The sequence below is a fragment of the Pseudopipra pipra genome, chromosome 16, assembly GCF_036250125.1.
Source record: "Pseudopipra pipra isolate bDixPip1 chromosome 16, bDixPip1.hap1, whole genome shotgun sequence".
NCBI lineage: Eukaryota > Metazoa > Chordata > Aves > Passeriformes > Pipridae > Pseudopipra > Pseudopipra pipra.
Genome location: NC_087564.1, coordinates 14174370 through 14198193, shown reverse-complemented (window position 1 = coordinate 14198193; position 23824 = coordinate 14174370). Strand labels below are relative to the sequence as shown.

General features: G+C 58.8%; 1 protein-coding gene across 5 annotated transcripts in view; it reads right to left on the bottom strand.

The window, feature by feature from the left end:
• Positions 1-23: 23 nt before the first annotated feature.
• Positions 24-23824, bottom strand: part of RAI1 (retinoic acid induced 1) — a 74527-nt gene continuing 50726 nt past the window's right edge. For 4 of the 5 annotated variants that reach the window (XM_064673297.1, XM_064673300.1, XM_064673299.1 and 1 more), the window contains 4 exons: positions 3931-9547; positions 2569-2662; positions 2221-2270; positions 24-1849 (listed from right to left, as the gene is read on the bottom strand). In XM_064673297.1, the coding sequence (XP_064529367.1) occupies positions 1835-1849; positions 2221-2270; positions 2569-2662; positions 3931-9531 (5760 nt within the window). In that variant the 5' untranslated portion in view covers positions 9532-9547 and the 3' untranslated portion in view covers positions 24-1834. Of the gene's footprint in view, positions 1850-2220; positions 2271-2568; positions 2663-3930; positions 9548-15435; positions 15595-23824 lie in introns of all 5 variants that reach the window. The other variant, XM_064673301.1, reaches the window with a different exon arrangement.

Here is a 23824-nt window from a genome sequence, read left to right as displayed (position 1 = left end):
GAGGCCACGAGCAGGGCGCCACGTACTTCCAAAACAATCGTTGTATCTTTATTGACGCTCTGAATGCAATGACCTGTTTTTTACTCTTAAGGAAAATAAACATCTTTTAGAAACAGCTTGTTACACACAATCTTCAGTGTGAAGCAATATACTAATAAGAACACTAGTCTTAACATTTACAGTCTTCATATATATTATATATATGTATATGTATACATATATATACACTATATAATGAGGCAATATATAATACACACGGTTTACCATTTTACAGTCATATGTACAAGATGTCACTAAAAATAGCCAGATTTCAGGCAACACTGCCAAGGACACCGGGATTTTTATTTTTTTTTATCTTTAAATTTATTATTTATTATTATTTCTCCCTTTTTTTTTTTATTTTTCTCACCTCCTTTTTTGTGTTTTTCGCTCCTGTGTCCGAGGCAGCTGCTGAAATGACAGACATTGTGTGGCCAGCAAACCTTGGGGTGAGAGATGGGTGGGATGGAGGGAACACGAGAGGTGGTGGGGACACGAGGCGCTGGCTCTGCAGGGGACACAGATGGGGCCAGCATTGTGCTCCCCTTTGTAGGATGCTCTGGAGTTGAGGGGTGGCTGGTGGCTGTTTTTAAGATGGGATTTGGGGTGGGTTTGCCCTGGGTTGGTTATTTGCTGCCTGTGTCAGTGTGCGGGCGAAAAAAGGCTGGAGTGTGCAGCCTGGGAACAAGGGCAGGGGGTCACCCCAGTACTGGGCAGCCCCCCAGATCCACCAAGGCAGCCAGGAAGGGAAGCAAAAGCCAAGAGAGCTGAGCAAACCCAGGGCAGTGAGGGGTGAGCCAGGGCCATGTGGAGGGAGGAGGCAAATGCTTCCTCCTCCTCCTCCTCCTCCGGTTCAGAACCCAGAGCCATGGGATTTGCACCCAGATCCTGGGGTTTGCACCCAAAGCTGTGGGGTTCAGCACCCAGAGCCGTGGGGTTTGTACCCAAAATCATGGGGTTCAGCACAAGCACGGGGAGCAAAGCCCCCCGCACGAGGAGCCGCAGAGGGGTGCTGACGAGGCCAAGCAGAGGCAGGAGGGTGGGTTCTGGGGGTCCTCACAAGCAGGACCAGGTGTCCCCAGCCCAGCAGTGCCAGCACCCCATGGAATGTGAGGGTGGTGGGTGCAATGAGTCAGGGTTTGGGGTTCAGGAGCGGGGGGGCCGAGCCAGCCCGGTGGGTGCCCCACTGGCCTGGCCAAGCACCCCTCGCCCCCCCGGCACCCTGAGTGTGGGTGGGGACAGACAGGAGACAGAAGAACAAAATGGAAAAAGCAGAGTGGTGTTTCAAACAGCAGGCCGTTGTTTGTCTTGGTTTTTTTTCCTCATTTTCTCTTTTTTCTACTTTTTTTTGGTCTTTTTTTTTTTTTGTCTTTTTTTAATCCTTTTCTCCGCTGAACTATATACAAACACCGTGAGGTTTGCTGAAGGCAACATCTCAGATCAGATCAGTGTGATATGGAGAGCCGGGACCCACGGGGAGTCCGGCGGCCCCACAGTAAGACAACGTCGTCGGGACCCCCCCCTTGTACGCGGATCACCCCCCGCCCCCCTGTGCAGCCATCGCGGGTGGGGGATCCCGATCCGTCCCCCGCGTATCCAGACCAGGTTTTACCGGGGGCCCGGCGTGGGAGAAAACCCGGCGCTGGCTCCGCCCGCGCGGAGCGGGCTCGGGGGGTTCCGGGGCGCTCACGGGCAGCGGGGGGTCCCCGGTACGGCCCGGCCCGGCCCCGCTCCGCTCCGGCCGCTGCCTCCTCCGCCGGTCCCTCGCTGGCGGCGGGGCGGGTGCCCGCGGGCGCTACACAGGCTGCCTCTGCGGGGAGAAAGGGGGTGTCAGCCCGGGGGTCCCGATGGAGGCGGGGGGATAGCCCTGGGTTGTCCCCATCAGCACCCCCCACCAATAACCGGGCACCCATCTGGGACGCGGTGCTTAGAGCAGGGATTCAACCATCACCCACCACCTCATCAGTGCTCAGAGAAGGGGGTGAGACCCCCACCCCAGACCCAGAACCCGCTCACTGGCCACTCCCTCAGTATCGCCAGGGATGCACACCCCCCGCAATGCCCATGCGGGGCTGAGTGCCCAGGATGGGTGGCCCCAGGAATTTGGGGTCGGAAGGCAGGTCCTCCTGCCCCAGGGAGCTGTGGAGCTTTGGGGGGTGCACAGGGGGCCTCTGGGCTTACCTTATGTTTGGGACATCTCAGAGAGAAGCTTTCCTCGGTTAATAAGCAACCTGAGAGGAGAGAAGGACATGTCAGGGGAGACCTCGCACTGCAAGAGAGTTGTCCCCGGGCAGGGGGACACAGTGGCCCCCTGGTCCACAGCCACCCACTACCTCCTAGACCAGCCACAGCGTTTGTATGAAGGGCTCATCTGAGGTCAGATAAAGACATGCCAGTGCTGCTGGTGCAGTGGGCATCACCATCCCAGCAGGTGGGGAGCCACAGGCTCACCCTGACCTTGGAGCAACAGGCCCCATGTCCAGAGGGTGCCCAGGGACCCCGCACCCCTGTCCCCACAGCTGGGCTCACCTGTGTCGACGGCACACGCGTAGTGGTAGGTGTGGGGACACCCCTTCTGGCAGCAGCCCACAGTGGCTCCCACTTGCTGGCAGCTCGAGCACTTCTGTGAACGCACCCGGGAATTCGGAGCAGGGAAGAAGAGATGTGGAGAGACAGAGAAACTCCATCAGAGCCCAGCACAGGAGCGGAGAACCCTGACGGCCCCAGCAGTGAGGGTAAGGCAGGTGCCCCCGCTCCTCTCCAGGCCCTTGTTGCCTATTCCAGGCAATATCCTTCCTCCTGTGCCAGCACACCATGGACCACACTGTACCTCTCACTTGGCCGTCTGCAGCCATCCACAAGGTTTCTACCTGCCATACCCCTCCTGTGGATGGCACTGAGCCTGCAGCCATGCTCCATGGGGCAGGGGTGCAGAGGAGAAGGGACATGACCTGGACTGTGCCATGGCTTGGTGGCAGAGGTGGTAGCAGACCACGGTGGTCCCCATCTCCTGCCCCATGCCCAACGGGTGCTGCAGGGATGGGAGTACCCAGCCCGTGGTGAGGGCAGCAGCCTCCAGAGAGCCATGACATGAGCACTCAGGCTTAGGAATACAGCCAATCCCAAACCTGGCACTGAGGGACTTGCTGGAGACCCTCTGCTCAGCCTCTGCTGGGGGGTTGTCCCCTCCCTCTCCCCAGCACAAAAAGCCCATGTCACAGAATGCCAGAATGGTTTGGAAGGGACTTTAATGCTCATCTAGTTCCAAGCCCCTGTCATAGGCAGAGACACCTTCCACTAGACCAGGTTGCTCCAAGCCCCGTCCAACCTGGCCTTGAACACTTCCATGGATGGGGTACACACAACTTCTCATCCCCCTTTGGTGGTCCCCATCAGTGACCTCCCTATTTTGCTTGCTCCATGTGCCCATGTTCCAATGGGTCTGGGAGAGGGGCAGGGCAGGGTTGTGCCATCCCTCCAGCTCCCCTTCCCCTGCTGCTCGTCACCACAGCACCAGGCCATGTTGAACCTACATTCATCTTCCATTCCTGCTGCATCTGTCCCACTCTGAGCCACCCCATGTGACGCATGGCTGAGCCAAGGGATGTGACAGTCCCAGGGAGCCCAGCCACCTTCCCAAAACATAACCCCATAAATACATTTCTGCACCTAAAAGGGGGGTTTTAGGTGCTGTCAGAGATGCGGCAGTGCAAATCTCACAGGGACCCAGCGTGGTTCATGGCACTGAGCACCTGCCCTGCTTTCCCAAGGCAAAACTATTAATTTTTCATCCCGACCGGAGGCACGGCCAGGGGAATGACATTGGCTGAAGGAGGCCAGCGGGAGATGCTGCCTCAGGATGTGGCGCCGGGCGTGCGGCCGAGCTCTTACCAGGTCGGCAGCCGCCTTGACAGCCTCCTGCAGCCCGTAGAGCTTCCCCGCCACCAGGAAAACCCCAGCGGTCCATACAGCACAGGCCTCGTGCAGCCAGTGCTCCTGCGTGTCACCCGCCGGCTCCTGTGGCGGGGACTCAGCCTTGTGACATTCGTGCCGCCGGGGCTTTTCGGCCGCCTCCTCGCCCTCTGTCCTCTCGTCACAGCAGTAGCAGCTCTGCAGCCTACGGAACATGCCCCGTGGGCTGGAGCGCAGCGCACTCTGCTTGGCCGCCTCAGCAGCACCCTCCGGCCTCGCCGCCTTCCCGCCGGCACCGCAGCTGCCCTCCATCCCGCGGGGCACCCGCTCGGCCACGGCGGGTGCGATGGTGTCCTCGCCCGGCCCCTCCACCCGTGCCTTCTCCTTCAGCCGGGACTTTTTCTTGGGCAGGCAGTCCTCAGGGTAGTAGGGCCCGCAGAGGTCCCCCAGGTCCTTGTAGTTGGCGGGGTTGCGGCAGAGGCAGCAGACCAGGCACGCGGCGCTCAGCGCCTTCGACACCACCGGCCCCATGTGCATGGTGGAGGAGGCCGGCAGGGCTGCCCGCGGGCGCGGCGCCGGCCCGGCCGGTCCCCGCTGCAGCCGCGCCTCGTCGCCAGGCGAGTTGATGATGGTGCAGGTGGTGGTGAACTCCCCGCGCCGTTCCACGCGGACGTAGGGAGCAAAGGGGGGGGCGCGGCTGTCCGCTCGCAGCCGCTTGCAGGAGATGTACTTCAGCCGGATCTCAGGCTCGGCGGGATGCACCAGTGGGGCCTGCTGGGGCTGCCGCCGTCGTTTCCCGCGGCTCTTGCACCGCGCCGGCACCGCCTTGGCCTTGCCGTGGCCCAGACGCTTCCGCTGCCGCTTGGAGTAGCCGTTGTAGTTGGAGTGGTTGGCCCGCGGCTTTGGCCCCCGTGCTGGCCCAGCAGCAGAGCGTCCCTCAGGGGGGCCATCGCTGCCCCCCACCTCCTTCTCCTCAGTCTTTGGTTTCTTCTCCCGCGGTGCCTCCTCCCCACCGCCTGGGTTGGCCACACGCTCCCGGGGCAGCAGCGGTGGCGCAGGGCCCAGCGGTGCCTTGGCCATGCCCAGCGCTGCCGCTTTGCCCTTGCGGTTCCTCTTCTTGGGCAGGAGCCCAAGGTTCTTGGCCCCCATGGTGGGGCTGGACTGGGCCCCTGGCGTTGGCCCGCAGGCATCGCCCTGGCAGCTGTCGGGAGAGAGCTTCTTCCCGCTGCCTGGTTTCCCCTTCGGCGATCGGCCATTGGGGTTCCGGCACAGCGGCTCAGTCAACGGCATGGTGGGCACCTTCTGTGCTGGCACCGGCTTGGGCAGCCTCACGTCACCCACCGCTGCAGCCACCCCACTGTGCTTCACCACCCGCTCCCGCTCCGCCCCGGCTGGGCTCAGGGAGGAGCCGTAGGCAGTCACAGTGGCTACTGCCGCCGTGGCCGCCGGTTTGCAGGTGAACTTCTTCAGGTTGGGTGAGGTGATCTTCTGGACGATGGCCTCCAGCTTGAGGCCACGGCCCTTGCGGGGAGGCAGCACTTTGGTCTTGGTGGCCTCCTGGAAGGCTGCCCGGGAGGTGATCTTGATGCAGACATCAGGGGCCTCCTTTGGCAGGGGGGGTTTCGGGACAGCTTCACCAGAGCTCTTGGGAGGCAGCTTGGCTTTCACCTTCTTGGCCACTGGCATCTTCTTGAAGAGGCTGGGGGGGCCCTCTGGCTTCTCCTCCTTCACGCCGCCACTGTTGCTCCGCAGGACGAGGTTCCTCTTCTTGGTGGGGATGGGGGAGATGAAGGTGGACTTCCTCTTCAGCGAGTGCAGTGGCCGCTCTGACATCTTGCCCCCCACACCCGGTCCTGCTTTGGGCAGCTTCATCCGGGCACCCACCTTGCCCTCCTTGTGGGGGCTGCCTGGCGCTGCCAGCTTGAAGGCAGGTGGGAGGTGGTTGTTGGATATGAGCTTTTTGGGTGCCTTGCAGTTCTTCAACCGGACATCGGCCGCCCGCTTGCCCCGCTGCCGCTTGGTGTAGAAAACCTCTTGCGTCTTCGTCCGGGAGCGCAGGATCATCGACCGCTGGTCCCTCTCCCCCGCCTCCACTGCATCCCCCTCCAGCGGTGTCGGCCCTGCCGCCTCCTCTGCCGCCACCAAGCCAGGCACCAGGAGGGTGGCATCGCTGCTGTTTTGGACTACCCTGGGGGCCGGCCGGCTGCTGCGTTTCCTGGCTTTGAAAGCAACCCGCTGCTTCACGCCGCAGCCGGGCTTCTTCCCCAGCTTCTCCTGGTGTGTGGGAGCCTTCAGCCCCTCCAGCGGGGCCGGGGCGCGGGGCTCGGCGAGGGCGGTGAAGGAGCGGGTGCACATGCGCGCCGGGAGACCCTCAGCTGGAAACCGGGGCGTTTGGCTCTGGGCGCTCTTGCTCGGTACCTCCGTCTGTCCATCTGGCCCCAGGCAGGCACTGGCCACACCGCCAGCCGCTGGCAGCTCATCGAATGGGGTCAACACGGTGCTGCTGGGGTTGTCCCCCTCCGGCAGCCGGCAGTGCACCCTCTTGTTGCGGAGGCTCTTGCCCCGTGAGACAGGCTCCATCTTCCCGAGCACGTTTTCGGGTGTGAGTTGCTGCTTCACCGTGACTGATGAGGCAGATTCGGCATCAGCAGCCTCCAGATGGGATGTTTCCCCTCCGCCGCTCTCCTCCTCAGACTGGATGTTGGGAAGTGAGGACTTGAACCAACTCTTCACCTTGGTCTCCGTGCCCACGGCAGGGCCCAGCAGGATAACAGACTGGCCGGAGAGGCGCGGGGTGGGAGCTGAGCCCTCCTTCTCCACCGTGCTGACGGTCTCCTCGGCAGACACAGGCACCTCGCTGGAGGACAGCACAGCTGGCATCTCCGGGGGCTTGGGCGGCGAGGCATCATATGTCACCGACTTCTGCTCCGCGCCAGCCAGCTCACAGAGCGAGGAGTACTCCTCTGCCTCCAGGTCTGACTCCTTCAGATCCGGTGAGGAGATGATGGGGATCTCGCTGAAGTCCCCGGCTGAGCAGCAGTGCCGGGTGTCCTGAAGCCACCTCTCGCTGTCTGCCTTTGTTGCTTCATCATAGGTCAGTGCCTCCTCCTCCTCCTCCATCGCCTGCTCCCCAAAGTCCTGGGCTGGCTCACTCTTGGCTGGCTGCTCTCCATCACACAGATCCAAGCCACAGGCGTTTTTTTTCTCCTTGCAGGAGCTCACCAATTTGCTGGGGAACAAGCCCTTGGGGAGGTCAGTAGCCTGAAGCTCCTTCCACCGCAGACATGCCTCTCCCAGGCTCTCCTCCGGCCAGTCAAAGTGCTCCATGGCATTCTCAGATCCCACTGAATTGGCGGTGGTGTTTGAGTAGCAGCTGTAGTCAGTGGCTCCTGCACTCGATGTGGCTGCCGGGATGCTGGGCTTGGAGTTGAAGGCCAGTGGGGCAGTGTCCTTCAGCACATCCTTGGTTTCGGTGGCCGTGAACTCCACCTGGGGACCCTCATACACCTCCTCGCCAAAGTCCTTCTCTGCGCTGGCCCCTGAAGCTTTGTCCAGCTTGAGGGGCTCAGTGAGTGTGCTGGAGTCACCCTGACTGGGCCAGGTGCCCTTCACCATGGAGTCCAGGCTGGGCCGGTGGTTCTCCAGCTGGAAGGGGGACTTGTTGGCCTCCTTGCTCAGCATGGGCAAGTTGGCCCAGGCTTTGTCCGCCTTCTCGCTGATGGCATCCTGCAGGACGATGATCTCAGAAGCCAGCTCCTCCTGGGACAGGGCGCTGAGGAGCAGCCGGGGACAGTCCCGTTCGTTGGTCACATACTTGGTGAAGGTCTCCAGGGGCAGGGTGGCGTGGATGCTCTGGAAAGAGTCATCCGATTTGGTGGACATGTCATCCGGGGAGGTCACGGAGCAGGTGGACACTGACTCGGGCTTTGCCTTGGAGTTGCTGTTGACACGGGCAGGGCTGCGGTTCTGGTTGCAGTACAGGAAACTCCTCTCCAGCTGATCCTCTGACCCACTGAGATAGTCAGCATCCTGTGTCTCAGCATGGACTGACTGGGGGGTGCTCAGTGGGTCAGACAGGGGAGTCCCCACCTGCTCTGCTGAGTAGGTGCTGCTCTCGGGGCTGCAGTGCTGCCCCTTGAGCTGCTCGGGGGTCCTTGCTGGGGTCTTGATGCCCTTTTTCTGGGGCACGGATGCTTTGGAGAGCAGCAGCTGCTGGACAGTGTTGGAGATGTTCTCCACTTGGGAGGTGAGAGCCGTGAGGCTCTGCAGGCTCAGGTCCGACAGCAGGTTTTCTGGTAGCTTCTCCTTCTGCAAGTTTTTACAGTTCCCGGATTGAGCGTCAGGGCTCGTCCCATCGGTGGGAGAAGGGTTCAGCAGCGGCATGAAATGGCTGTGGTCGGCAATGCCGGCCTGGAAGGCGCCGGTGCTCAGCGGCTGCTGGCTGTATTGGAAGTTCTCCAGGTTGGGCATCAGCGGGGAGGGAGTGGAGCTGTAGGATGGGGATCTGCCGACCGAGCGAGCTGGAGAGTGGCTGGCACTGGGGCTGAAGGTCTGGTAGTACTGCTCGGGTGTCCGGACGGGCGGCGCGTCACTCTGGCAGTAGGTCTGGCCAGACTGGTTGTAATGTTGGTACTTGGCCAGGTTTTGGTAGTGGAGGGACTCCGGGGTGTGATGCCGCCCCTGCAAGGGCTGTGGTGGCTGCGGGGGCTGCGGTGGCTGAGGGGGCTGCGGTGGTGGTGGCTGTGGGGGCTGCGGCGGCGGCTGTGGGGGCTGCTCGTAGCCGATGCGGTTGGGCTGGTAGCCGTGCAGGTTGGGCACACGGGGCCCGGGGGCCAGGCTGGCGGCGCTGCCCAGGGGCCGCTCCAGCGGCGGCTGCCCCGAGGGCGCCGTGCAGCTCTTGTAGGAGTGTGCCGGCTGGCTGCCCCCTGGCACCGAGGAGTAGGTGGAGGAGGCGGGGAAGGACTGCGAGTGCTGCCCAAAGTGAGGGCTCTGTGAGAAGGGCATGGGTGAGGAGACGTCGTTGGGCAGCTTCTGCCGCTGCAGTTTGGGGTAGGGGAGCGCGGGCGGCTGCTGCTGCTGCTGCTGCTGCTGCTGCTGCTGTGGCTGCTGCTGGAAGTGAGTCCGGAAGGGTAGTGAGGCGGCTGCCGGCTCGTGGTACGGCCGCCCACCTGCCAACGCCGCCGTCTTCTTCATCAGGCTGTCCTCATACTTGGCCACGCCACCGGGCAGCGCCTGTGGCTGGCCACCCCACGCCTGCAGGCTCTCATCCCCGGAATACCGGGCCGGATAAGGGCTGTTCTCCTGCACGGTGTAATTGGAAAAGGCCGGCCTGCCCTGCAGCTGCTGCCCCGCTAATTGCTTGTTTCCCCGGTGGTATTTCTCCACGGCACTGTTCTCGTAGCCCACGTACGGCAGCTGCTGCTGACTGTAGTACTCCTTTGCCACCAGCCTCTGCCGCTCGCAGTTCGGCCCTGCCTGACTTTGATGCCTGTAATTCTCCAGGCGTGATGTATCTTGTGAAGTCGGCTGGTAGCTCTGCTGGTTGCCATGGAAACCACACCTTTCTCGAAAGGACTGCATGGCGCGGGCTCGTTATCTGCGAAGAGAGAGAGGCAAGAATTCAAATGAAGCATTGCCACCATGGCAGGCTGGGGACCCAGAGGGCCATGTCTCCTGTGCCACGGGGGCATCATCGCCTCACCTCACCTCGCCTGATGGGCATTGCCTCGCTGCCACCCTGGAATGCAGCACCTGCTGCTGCATCACCTCCCATCGCCCTGTGTTGTCTGCCCTGCACTGCCCCACATCGCCTTGCATCGCTCTCCATCACACCTCACTTTGTGTTTCACCTCCCTGCATTGTGTTGCTTTGCATCACATCACCCTGTTGCACTGCCCTGTATTGCATTGCCTGACACTACCCTTGCATCGCATCACCTTCCATTTCATTGCCTTGCTTCATGTTGCCTTGCATTTCATCACCCTGAATTGCATTGCCCTGCATCACATTGCTTTGCATCCTCCTGCATCGCATCACCTTCCATTTCATCTCCCTGCATCGTGTTGCCTTGCATTGCATCGCCCTGAATTGCACTGCCCTGCATCGCATCCTCCTGCATCACCTCACATCACCCTGCATCACATCTCCCTGCATTTCATCTCCCTGCATCACAGTGTCCTGCATTGCATTGGCTTGCATTGCACCCTGCACTGCATCCCACCCCATCGTCCTGCATCCCATCCCCGTGGGCTCCATCGCCCTGGATTGCCCTGGATCACGGCAGCTGGCTTTGTGTCACCTCGCGTCGCTCTGCATTGCGCCGTGTCGCCCCACATCACATCGCCTGGTGCTGCATCCTCACCTTGCAGCGTCCTGCATCCTCCACTATCCCATCTCCTTTCATCACCCCACACTGCAGCATGGTGCCCACGGGCACAGGGGTGCTGGGTCCAGCTGCACCCTCCCTGCCAGCAGCAGGCCCAGCCACCCTTCTGCCCCTGCTGCTGGGAGCTGCCCCATCCCTGCTGCCCAACCCTCCCTGCCTGCCCCATGTGGTACAGTGACCCCCCATGCCATGTCGGGGTCCCCCAGCCTCATGCTCTGTGTTTCACACACCCACCAGCCCTCAGCTCTGCAAATCACTCCCCCTCTCCTTGCACACCCTCTCCAGGGACTCCTGGATCCTGCGAGCCCCTCTGCACACCCCGCTTATCACCATTCTTTTTAATTATTGGGCTAATTACTGGAAGCAGCAGCGCGGAGGGCCAGAACTGCAGGCTCTGCTGCAAAAAAAGTCATTTCAACTTGCTGGCTCTGCCCATCTCAGCCGGCTGCTGCCTCCCACAGGCCCCCTGCCCCAGTGATCCCCCTGCCCCGGCGCGATGCCATCTGGAAGCTGTCTGCTCCCGCCGGCAGCCGTCATTTCCGAGCGCCTCGCCACCGTCATCATTAGAGCTCCCTGTTTCCTCACTCTGCTTGTGCTGGGTGCAGGGACACACCTGGGTCACTGGTTTGATCTCTTGAGGCAGCTGAGTGGCTTGTGAGGGCTAATGAAGGGCTCGGTGGTGGGGGGATGCATCCTGCCCATCCCCAGCACTGGTGGGTCCGGGGCGCTGGGGTGGACAGAGCCTGTTTCAGACATGGATTGAGATGTCGGAGCCCAGGATAGGGCAGCCCCAAGGGTTTGCAGGTGCCTGGGGACATCCCTGGCGTTGCTCCCTTGGCACCGTGACGCAGTGGTGACACCAGTGCTGTCCCCTCAGCCTCCATTAAGGCAATGAGTGTTATGAGGGGAGGGGATGGGGTGCTAGTGGTGTGCATGCCAAGACCATCCCACACTTCCCTGTGGTGCCAGGCAGCCTAGAGCTGGGACATGGATCCACGTGTGTCCCCATGTGCCCATCACCACCCTCATGCCACCAGACACCCTCATGCGTGGCTCCAGACAGTCCCTTTGCTGGCAGCTCTGCCACAGCTGCACAAACTGCACAGCTGGTTTGATGGGTCCCAGCTCGGCCTTGTTTCCTCACAGCACCCACTGGTAACACCTCAGCACCTTTTTGGGGTCTAGGTACACACACAGGGCTTTATTTAGTTCTATTTTCATAACCACTGGAAGCTCAGGGACGCACCAATCACATGGTGCCCTCTGGCACCACTGGAGCCATCACCAGTGGGTGCCACCCACAGAACCTTGTCCCTCCCTCTTTTCCATCCCCTTTTGGGATGTTTTCCACGTCACTTCCCCTCATTGCAGTTGCATCTTACAGGCTGTGTGGGTAACTGGATGCAGTTAAAGCCCAAATTCTGGGGAAAAGGTGGGTCAAAAAATTCTGGAAAGGCCAGTGAGAAACCCCAACCACGGCGTGGAGTGGTGCTGTCCTGTGCCAGCCCTGTGCCAGGAAAATCAAAGCCAAGGTTGTGGGGCAGCCGTGGGTGGTGGTGGGAGAACTAATGGGAGCAATTCCCACATTCTTTGTATGGGAGTGGGTTTGAAAAATGAAATTGGCTTGAGAAGACCCTGGACTGGAGCTTTAGGGGGAGCTTTTCCCTCCTTTCTCCTTTATTATTAATTATCGTGATTAATTATTGTTATTAATTAATTGTTAATTTTCCAAACCGCTGAGACAATGCCTGGATAAGCAAAAGCATGTGGTGTGAGGGGACGGATCAGTCACCAGCATGCAGAGGTGGGAACGCACAGAGGGAATGTGTGTTCCAGCCGAAATCCCATGAGCCCAAAGGCCATGGCCCCATCTCCCTGTGGACCACCCAGGCACCCGGCTCTGCCTGGGAGGGGACACGCTCATCACCAGCAGCACCCGGACCATCAGCAGACCTGGAGGCCAGCTCTGCCCTCGGATCCACCGCGGCTTTGCCGGGGAAGGGCCGCGCCAGATGTTGCTCCTGATGTAGCTGTTTCCCAGCAAACGCTTTAATGGCATCAAATCAAGCTGTCGACAGCAGCGAGGTTACGGCCCTTCCCGGGAGGGGAAGGCGACTATGGCTGGTCCCGGGGGCCCTGTACACTCACTGCCCCTGCCACGTCCCTGCTGGACGTGCTCTCCCGGCACTTCCAAAGAAGTTTCCAGTTGCCACCCCCATGATGGGAATTGATACGAGGCTTTTGGTGCATGGCTGCCACTGGACACCTGCCCTTGGCAAAGCCACTGTGCTACAGCCAAGGCTCATGGTGTGGGTGCCTGGGAAGGGTCCCCAGGGTATCCATCAGAGAGAAAAGGACCTGGGGCCATTGTGGTGCCCAGCACCAGTGTGACCCTGTCCCTGCAACACAAGGAGCTGCGCTCACTGCTGGCTATGGCCATCCAGGAGCATCTTGTCCCCTCTGTCCCCTGGGAGTGTGGACAGCCCAGCACAGCCCCTGTGTCACCCACGGGGGATACAAAACCTCCCAGCTCCAGTGCAGGACCCAGGGCCATGATGGTGCACAAGGTCATGCTGCAAGTACAGGGGGCTGACACAGTACATGGAGCCGACACGGTGTCGGGGGCTGACGTGGCACATGGGGCTGATGCCGGAGCTGGGGCTTGCCAGCCCAGCACAGCTGCCTGATCAGGGTGGCCCACAGCCTGCCTGCTGCTCCAGAGGATTTGTGCTGCCTGGCTGGATTCGGTGTTATTTTCCTTCCCCAACCCCTCCTTCCTTCTCTGCCTTTTCCCCTTTCCTCCCCCTTTCCCTAGCCTGGCAGGGACATGGCATGGCTGGATCCGGAGCCCTCTGAAGGCAGCTCAGGATTTCCCATGGCAGGGACCCTCGGTAAGCACTCAAGACCCCCAGCACCTCAGACCCGGAGGGCAGAGGATGTCCCCCATTTCCCTGTGCTCCAGCCTCGCTTCCAAGCTGCTGCTCATCCCGCGGGGCCTGATCCAGCCCTGCTGCTCCTCTGGCTGCTCCCTCGCCTTTGCTGCTGCGCCATCAACAAGGACTCAGGGACTAAAAATAGCAGCGCGCTCTCACAGGGGGATGCTCCACCATCAGAGCCGCACTGGCACCGCGGACCCCTGTTCTCCACCCCAAAACCCCCGCAAAAAACCCCTCTCAGCCCTCACCTCCCACCCAGGGGTGCAGCCCCACACGGTGAGGTGGCATTGGAGTGGGAAAGGAAGGGATAGGACCCCCCCGGATCCCCCAGCGGCTCTCAGGGAGGGGAATAAGCGCCTATCGAGTAGCGTCAGCCCCGGATTTGTTTAATTGTGAGCTGGTGGAGTTTAAAGAAACCCTTTCTGGCTGGCTGCCACACCACAAAGTGCTCCGGAGAATTTGATTATTAAGGGAGGAGAGAAAAGGGAAGGCTGCAGGGATGGGGGGAGCCAGGGTGTGTGGGACAGACCAGGAAAGGACATCCTGCCCCAGGAGCTGGGAGTGAGAGGAACTGGGGGGATGGAATACAGACAGACCCCCCCCCTCCCCGGCAGTGCAAAGGGAGGGGCCACCTCTCCAGGCAGTCGTGGAGATGCCACCATCCGTCTGTCCCTGCCCCACTGTCAATGCACCCCCTGTTAAATGCCCCCTCTAATGCCCCCCCCAATGCACCCTCCCTCCAGTGAATCCCTTTAATGCACTCCCTCCCCAACGCACCCCCTTAATGCACCTACTTACTGCACTGTCCCCCAGTAAACCCCTTTACTGCATCCTCTGTCCAGGGCACCCCAATAATGCTCTCCCTCCCCAATGAACCCCTTTAATACATCCTCTCTCCAGTGCACCCCTTCCATGCACTCTCATTAGTGCACCCTTGCCCCAGTGTGCCCTAATTATGTGCTCTCCCCGCAACGCACCCCATTAACACCCCCTCTTCCCCCCAATGCCCCCCATTACCACCACCACCTCCTGCCACACCAGTGCTCTGTCCCAGTGCAGTGCCTGGGGGGTTATGGTACCCCCAGGGCAGCCTGCAGCCTCCCCAGCTCCCCCCAGCCCCGCGTCCCGCCCCATTTCGGCGCTCAGCCGACCGGAGCAGCTGTTCCCTGCACACTTCACTTGCCCGCAGATGATGATAAATGGAGCTGGGGCAGCACCGCCCATTGCGTGGGGGTGGGCGGATGTGGGTAGGGAGAAGGAGGAGGAGGGATAGGGTCCCCATCTCCTGCAACCCCCCCAGATAGTGCTGCTCCTCCCATCCAGCTGCTGGGGAATTCCCTGGGTAGCCCCCCCCGCCCCCCACCTAACCCCCCCTCCTGGGGGTTGGAACCTGCCCAGGGAATTCCCATCGCAATGGGGTGCATCCCCATCCACACATAAATGCCCCATTTGGGGGGCACAGTCCTTCAGCTCTGCCCCCCCCCTCCAGCTCTGCTCCTCCCCAGTGAGGAATTTTACTTGGGAAAAAATCCATTGCCTGCGAACCGCACTCATGACTCAACGTTTCTGCTGGCCCCGGTTCCTCCGTCGCTTGCCAGGGGAAGCCCGTGGCCGCCCCGACCTCATCCCCTCACATGGAAATCCGGCTCAGCTGCCAGCTCCAGCCTCTCTCCCTTTGGTTTTTCCTCCTTTATTCTGGAGGGGGAATTTGGGTCCTTTATGTCAGGGATGGGAAGTTTGCAGAGGTTTGGGCTGAGGAGGATGATGGGAGGCTCTGGGAGCAAGTTGCTGGTTTTTTTTTTTCTTTCTGGTGGAAAATGTCAGTTGGTAAGGAACGATTTGAAAAAGAAGGGAGGGGAAAAAAGGGGGGGGGAAAGGAAGAAAAAAGGAAAAATAGGAAAAAGAAAGGGGGAAGGGGGGGAGAAGGGGGAAAAGGAAAAATGATAATAAGGCAAAATAAAAAAAGAAAAAAAAAGGAAAAGAAAAAGAAAAGAAAAACAAAATGAAAAAGAGAAAAAGAAAAAGAAAGAAAAAGAAAAAGAAAAAAAGAAAAAGAAAGAAAAGGAAAAGAAAAAGAGAACAGAAGAAAGAGAGGAAGAAAAAAAAGGGGGGAAAAAAAAAAGAGGGAGAAAAAAAAAAGAAAAGAAAAGGCTAGAGGCTCACAGCAAAGCAGATGCTCAGCCTGAGTATTCCTGGGCAAATTCCCTCTCCAGAGGGGAATTTCGTTCCACTCCGGAGCAAAATTCATGGCCGGATGTACCACGGAGTGAGGCTCCACATGCTCCCGCTCCCAGCCAGCGGTGAGACATCGACCATAGTGTGCTGGCAGGAAAGGAAAAACAGCCCATCAGGAGGCTGGAAATACAGCCGAGATTAGGAGGAATCCAGCAATCCCAGCCTCCAAACCTAAATCCTGGTGCAGACCTGCCTGCAGCCACCAACACAATGATTCTGTGCTGGGGCACAACCTCGGCCACAGGGCCACTGTCACCTCCACAGTGACCTTCAGCCACCCCTCCAGCCTCACCCCGAGTGAGCAGCGTGGTGCTGGCGTGGAGCGACAGCCTGGCCAGTTCTCCACATGCTCCTGTTTTTCTTCTTTACTCATTTTCTACCTGACAGGTTGGGTTCTTTCTTCCTTCCTCCCTTCCTTCCTCCCTTCCTTCCTCCTTCCCCTCCTGCTCTTGGCCTGACTCACTTCAATTCCACTAATAATTAACCATTCCAGTCATTACTGTGACCACTAATATTCACCCTCTTCCTCTCCCACATCCTGTTTGTCCCCTGCCTCAGTTTCCCCTTGAAGCAGGGCAGGAGCTGCATCCCTGCAAGGAAAGATGGGGAGCAGAGCAGCTGGACCAATGCCATGTCCTTGGCACCCTCCTTGGGGATGCTGAGGTCCCGAGGGGTTCCTGCTGCATAAATAAAAGCAAACAAAACCTCTCCCAAGGATGGGAGAGAGAGAATAGAATGAGAGAGATCTGTTCTGCACAGATCTGTCTTGTGAGCTGGTTGCTCATGGATGAGGTCAGATGTGTGAGGCTGCACTCCCTGGGGAATGTGACAGGGATGGCTCATGGTCCCCTGGCACCACCGAGCCCTCTGGCCTGGCAAAGCCACACCAAACTTGATGGCAGGACCTGGCACCCACCCGGCAGCTCAGAGCTGGAAAACCTCTCTAGATGTGCCTCAGTTTTCCCACTCATGAGGTGGTCTGGATTTGTGTTGTCCACAGCATTGGTGATGGGAAATGCCAGCCCAGGAGCTGACTCGTGTCCCAGCCCTGTGCTGGAGTTCTGGACTTCCTCCCCAGTGGGTCTCTCCATCCCCAACAGGACTGGAGACCCCAAAGGATGATAGGTGGCCATCACCCTCAGGACATTTCCAGCTCTCCTGAATGTGCTACTGGGTCCATCCCCTCTGGCTCTTCCCTGGTCACAGCCAGGGTTTCTACTGGGAAAACTTGCAGCAAATTCATGCTGCAGCATCCAAAACCAGGAGGCCTTGGCTGCTGTGGGATGGCCACTGACGGCAAAGGACAGACCCTGGCACCATCCCACCCCCCTCCCCATCCCACACTCCATCTCCCCCTCTGGGAGGTGGTGGGGCTTTGCCACTGGTGCCCCCATGTCCCCACCACATCCAGCACATGGGGACATTTATGCCCGTGTTTCAGAGGAGTGTTATTGAATGTTACCAGTGGCCCCAGAGAGACCCCCATTCCCATTCCCAGTCCCAGTCTCAGTCCAAATGGTCCCAGTCCCACTGAGACCCCCTGGTTACAGGGGCACTGTCCCATCCCCCTAATTTCACAGCACCTCCTGCCTCCCCTTTTGGGGCAGCCACTCCACCCTGCTGAATCACATGACCCAGCAACCACCAGCTCCCCACCAGCACCTCAACAAACCCCCTTGGATACGGGCACCCCACGGATGCCACATTTCAGCACCTGCCCACAGACAGGTCCACCCGCCGGAGCCGAATCCGGCTGTGCCGCTGCCAGGCTCTGCCCTAAGCCATCCCTGCCGGCAGCAGACAGCTCGGTAATGAAGCGTAATGCTCTGACACTCCCCTGAGTGACAGTGGCCAACACCGGCTGCATCCCCACGGCTCAGCACGGCCTCCTCTGCCTGCCAGGGAGGGGATGAGCATCCCCCTGCCACCAGCAGGGCTGGAGGGGCTGCAGAGTGGTCCCCTGGTTGGGTCCCTGCTAGGGGATGCTGAGCAGGAACCCACCGGGAAAAAGGAAAAATAAGAATAAAATGGGGTTGAAGGAAATAAATCAAGTAAAAAAAAAAATTGAATAAAAGGAGGTCGAAAATAATAAATCGACGTTTGATGCTGTGTGGTAAATTATTTCGGAATTATACATTCCCTGGCTTCAAATCCCGAAGACAAATACTGGGGCAGGTGAAGTGGGAAGCAGATTTCCAAAGGCCTTCTCCCTGCTCCCAGTTATTGACTCTGTCAATCACAGTGGGCGCCGTCCCCACCTTTGGCACTCTGCAAAATCGGCTCCTTTTGTTCCTGCTGAAAAACCATGGAGGGGGAAAGAGGAGGGGAGAGGAATTTGGGGCAGGGAACTTCCAAAAGAGATGATTAAGGAGTTAATCTGCCTGAAATAGATAAGGAGCTTAGAGCTGCTGGTATTTGACTGTCCAAGTTTGGATTCAGCGTGTCTTAAACACTGGCTGGAATGTACTTAGATATGACCAAAGAACATGTCCCCCCGAGGAATTACCAGGTTGCCAATTAGATTTGCTTCCCAGATTCACTCAAACCTTCACAAGCTTCTTCAGAGCAGGAAAATTGCTGCCTGTCCCTGGGGAGACAGCGGAGCAGCCGCTGCTGCCTGGCCCTGCAGCCAGCACAGCACAGCATGGCACGACACAAGATCCCAGTGGGCAGCCACCAGGATTTGCAGGAAGGCAGCACAGCCAGGATGATGCCCATGCTGGGGCATGGAGGCACTAGGCATGGCCTAGTGGGAATTGCTGGGAGAATTTGGGTGGGTTTGGGTGCTTGGGGTGCTGGTGTGAGCCTCACGGTGGCCATGGCTCAGCACTGAGGATGCCGGTGCATTGGTGGGGCTCTCACCAGACCAGGCTCAGCATTCCATGGGGCTGCAGAGCTGGGGCTCTCCCTACCTCCAACCAGGCTCATGGTGCTGCCACGGAGCCAAATCCAACCCAAACTACCCCAGCCCAACCTCCACGCAGGGGACACAACACAGAATGGAGCCACAATGGCACATGGGGAAGGTGCACAAACACCAGAAGGTGGACAAATCCCAGCGGTGAACACCTGTCTCCCGGTCCCCATTGGCACCCAGCACACCACAAACTCACCACAACCCAATGCTCAGAGCAGCGAGACCCCCATGCCAGGGTGGGGGTCACCACCTGGGGGGCACAACAACCACCAGTACATTGCGTGAAGTGTTGATAAAAAATAAAATACCAACCTCTCCAAAAACCCCTCCCTATCCATTTGTTTTAACCTTTCCATTCCCAGCCTCGTTATTTATGGTGCCCCAGGTGAAAGTAATGAAGTCTGGGGGGTTGCATGACTGACACAGAGGTGGGACCATGATGGGGGATCCCACCACCAGCTCCCACAGCTCAACATGCAGGCACTGAGATTCTCTTATCTTGGCCTGTGCTCACTAAATCTGAGCTTGCCTTCTCTGTTGGCATCCCAGTCCCATGGAAAGGTATCAGGAGTGGCAGCCAGTCTCACTGGGCCAGTGTTGGCATCACCAGAGCGGCGGCTGCATGATGGAAAGTTGCTGGAACATCAGCTTTGGATGCCAAGTCCTGGTAACAGTTGCTATGAGAAACATTCAGAGGTGGAATTTACTGTCACAGTTAATAATAGATGAAGGTTTTAGAATTTTTGATGCTTTACATTTTAAGCTGCTTGATTTATAATGTTTCAGAGAAGGGTAGGGGGAGGCAGGAGTTGAACAGCAGCACGAGGTAAACACGGTGAGTGGGGAGGTGGGCAAGGGGTTCCATCCATCCCTGCCTACTCCAATGATATGGTGAGATCCCCCACAGCCACTGGGATGGGGTGTCCCCACCAAACCCCAGCACTGGGGAGCATCCCCGTGGGAAACAAGGCCACGACTGGGACGGAGCCCCTCAGTTCCACCATCACACTTCATTTTTGTTCTTTTTTTTCTGCTTCAACCGCTGCATCTCTTCTCCTCTTCTCCCCGTTTTCATTCCGGCGGGTTGCTGGGTTATTTACTTGCTGGCGCTCCTCTCTCCTCTCCCCTCTTGCAGGTGTATTTCAAGTAGCTCCGTAAATAGCAGCGCGCGGCGTGCCCGCGGCGGAGCGCGCCGGGTCCCGCTGATTAGCAACGCGCTGCCAAAAAAAAGAAGGGTCTTACTTCCCTGCTGAGCTGTCGCTGTGTTTGCACAAAGAGGTGACGATACCCCGGCATGTGGGGATGCTCCAGCTGGATCCCGGGGGGCTGGCGCTGCTGTGTCCGCTCCTTCCTGGATAGGAGCAGCAAGCACAGGTGCTGTATGAAGGACCTCAGTGTTCCTCCATGTCCTTCAGTGTCCCTTGGTGTCCCTCAATGTCCCTTGGTTGGCTCCAAAGCCACCTCATGTGTGATGGCTTCAGTTTTGGCACCTTCTTCCTGCTTGTCCAAAACCTTGGAGCACCTCAACATCCCAAATGTATGTGTGGAGCATCCCGAAGCCATAGATGTGTGTGATCAGGAGGACTTAATCCAGGCTCAGTAGGGCTTTAGGTCATGATACGGAGAGCAGAGGAGGACCCCACACCTCTGCTCCCAGTGCTGGTCACTCGGTGACATCTTAACAAAATTGGGGTGTGGGATGGATGAGAGGGGGTTGCCCTCTGCTCCCCCAAACCAAGAGAGGTGCCACAATACAGAGAGCAGGATCATCACAATGCTGTTGGGAGAACAGGGCTGGAGCCTCCATCATCTGGAAACATCCCAGCCCTAAACAGCTCCATGGCTTCTGTCAAGGCCTTGGATGCACACACGGCCTGCCAGACCCTGGGAAGTGGCTGAGGCACATCTCCCACCTCCAGCACCCTCCAGCCCCTCCAAAGCCCCTGCACCCCCTGGCTGGAGATTCCCAGGGGTCCCAGGCTGAGCAGCCCCATGATGTCTCAATCAGGGCTGTGCATTGCCCCATTTACATACGCACAGACCGTCTGGAGCAGAGAATAATTTCCTTATACAGCGGCTTTGACACACGGGGTAGCTCGTCCTAATGAGGAGGGTTTTTCCACAAAGATCCATTACTAATGGGCTTGGGGCAGGCAGTGCCCGCACGCAGATGCCTGCTCCCAAACCCAGCACCATGACACGCCTCGAGCTCCCATGGACACAGTGTCCCCACTGGAATTACAGCCATAGCTGAGCTACTGCTGGTAACCTCTGGCTTGGTGGGATCCCACCCTGATCCCAGCAAGGTCCCAGTGTCCCTGTGCCTCTCTGCCTTGCATCAAAACCCACTTGGAGGTCCAAAACTGCAACCACGACGTTCATCTTGGCATGGAAACCATTCAACCCTTCCCAAAAAGCAGCTCGAGAGAGGGAGATTGAGGCCAGCATGGCTCCAGCATCCCCCAGTACACATGAGGTCCCCAAAACATCAAACCCTTGATGTCCCCATGTCCATGGGCACCCGCTCTCTGAAGACACCACTCCTGCCCGGGCAGCAGCTCTGCCACCGATCAGCCCATCGTTACCAGAACCACCTTATTAAAAAACATATTAAAACCTGGGACTCCCCCAGGAGCATGTCCCTCCCCACAGAGCCCTGACAAACTCAGTGCATGGGTACATCCCTGCCACTCCCCCTCGGTCTCCCCCAGGGACCCCCGTTAGCGGCGGGTGCCTCGTTAGGCAGCCTCGTGCCAGCGATTGGCTGGAACTCGTTTGCGGCGTCAAGCGGCTCTGCCCCAGACACCTTCTCCTGTGACTGGAGGCACGGTACGTCCCAGGGCACTGTCACAATATATTAAGACACTGTGCTAAAAATAAGCAACGGTAAAAATAAGCAGGAAAATCGCGGTCCCTGCCTGCCCCTGCCGGCCTCGCGCCGGCGGAGCCCCCGCCGCTGCACGCGAGTTGGGGAGGCACGTCAGGAACGAGGGGATTTGGCTGGGTTTTATTAAAACGACGTGTTTTTCCCTTCCCTCCGCCCCCATCTCCAGCCTCTCCGAGGAGCGAGCCCTGCGGTGACACACAGGACTTGGTGACAAATCATCCCGGGGGTGGGCGGTTTCTCTGCACGCTGGTGGTTCAGGGCATGGCCATGGCTGGTGTGAGGCCCTGCGCGTCCCCTCTCACAGCTGGAGTGGACCCTCGCCCACTCCATGCAACCCAGGATGGGGCTCTGCTCCCCAATGGGGACACCCCTAGGAGCTGTGGGTGCTGCTCCATGGCATGCCATCAAATGATGGCTGGGTTTTGGCCAGCTCAGTGTTAGATACAATGCCCAGGCTGGCTCCCTGCGGCCATCCCCATTCCCACAGCTCTCCAACAGGGCACCCATCTGCAAACATCCCATTTTACCCACAGGCTGCTACCCAGGCACACAAGCACAGCCCACAGGATGGGAGCTGGGAGCATCCTCTCCGCAGGACTGCATCTTGGGAGCACCTGGGGAGAGGGCAAGGGGCCGCCCTTACCCATCCTGCTGGGCCTGCACCCCGTGGGGTACCATCCTCCATGCCGGATCCCTTGGGGCTGTCAGAGGCACCAGCGGGGGCACAGCCCCTGCTTGTCTCCGTGAGATGAAAGAGCAGCTCCAAGCACAGGGACGGCTCCGTGCCTCCAGCCGAAGGCGTGCGGCCGCCCTGCTGCCTCGGCTGCGGCTGGAACGAATGCGTGCACATACCTCTGCCCCGGCACGGGTGTTTGCTCTTCTCTTCCGCGGCTGTGATTGATTAAAGGATCAGGGACATCTGAGAATGGAGGCAGCAGCGGCAGCAGCAGAAGCAGCTCCCTTTGGACTTGGAGAGCTTCCTTGCCTGCTGCTTGCTGCTGCCGTTGCCTGTCAGGCAGCTTTTAATCAAGGTTTGCTTATATCTGCAAAGGCCTTTCCCAGAGGGATGAAGGGAGGAAAAGAGGGGGGGAGAGTATATTAACATGCCAGCCACCCTCCCTCTCCCTCTCCTTTGTTTATGGAGAGGGTCAGTGCTTGGAAATGGCTGGCGGGGACTGGGAAAGGCGCTTTGGGGGTGCTGGGGGTGCCAGTGGTGCCGTGCAGCTCTCGGCATGTCTGAGTATTGTGGCATAGCCACAGACAGGGAGGGTATCACACCCAGTTGGGATGCACCTGGTAATAGCAATGGCATGTGGAGGGAGCAGCATCTGGCAGCCAGGGATCAGTGGCTTCCTCTGGGTGGCCCTGGATGCCTGGCATGTCCCTACGAGTGCTTTGGTGGGCACAGCGGGGAGGGGGACCAACCTGCACACCCCCAAATTGGGGTCTCAGCCCAGAGAGACCAACACCAACCATATGCTGAGACCAGCACTGTCCATGCACCAAGACCAGGCAAGAGGGGGGAGCCCAGGCCCCTCCAACCCACCCCTGGCCTCATGGAAGGTCAGGGTCTCCATCCTCATCCTACAGCCCACCGTGACCCCAGGTGGCCACATCACAACAGTCTATCTCTCCTCTGTATGGTGATACCGGGGCTGCAGTGCAACCAACACTGGCCCCACATCTGCCCCAGGGACAGATTTGCCTCATGCCACCAGGATTTCAGCATGGCACAGGCTGAGAGCACCCTGACATCACCCACCACACCACCATCACCTGCTGCAGCCACCACCAGAGCTGTGCACACCCGTACAAGCAGTGTGGGAGGACGGGTGACCCCCAGCCCTGTGTCCCCTCATCAAGCGCCTCCGCTGCCATTCCCGCGCATCACTTTGGCTCTCCACGTTATCTTATTGCTCAGCTAATGACCTGCTAAAAGTATTATGTGAAAAACCGCGCTCTTAGCCAGCCATTAGACTGGTTAGGACCAGCGGGTCATGCTTTATTGCTTTAATAACTGAGTTTATGAAAGGTCGCCTCATAACTGATAACATGCATAATTTTTGTAACTTAATTAATGCTGCTAATATACTGGAGTCTCCATCAGCTGCTGGTGCAACTGATGCACCGTTTGCATCCTGAGCGGGGCTGGGAAGCATATCCCAGGCCAGGCACTGCCCTGCTGCCCTTGCCAGGCTTCACCCACAGTGGGAACACAGTTCAAATCCACACCGAAACCCTGCCATGCCACTTTTCCACACTGGAGCATCCCATTCAGAAATGCTCCAGCTGGGACAGGAATTGCTGTGAGTGGGTAGAGGGAAATGGGGCCAAACCTGGCTCCTGACTCCACAGGGCTGTAGAGAAGTGATTTCTTTGCTTCCCCCATGCCCAGACCATGGAGCAGTTAAGGGTGGATGTGGGATCTGCAGTCAGGGGGAAATTTGCCTGTGGAAGGAGCAAAAACCCCGGTGGGATGGGAGTTGCTCCAGCAATCCCATACTTCCCTGCCT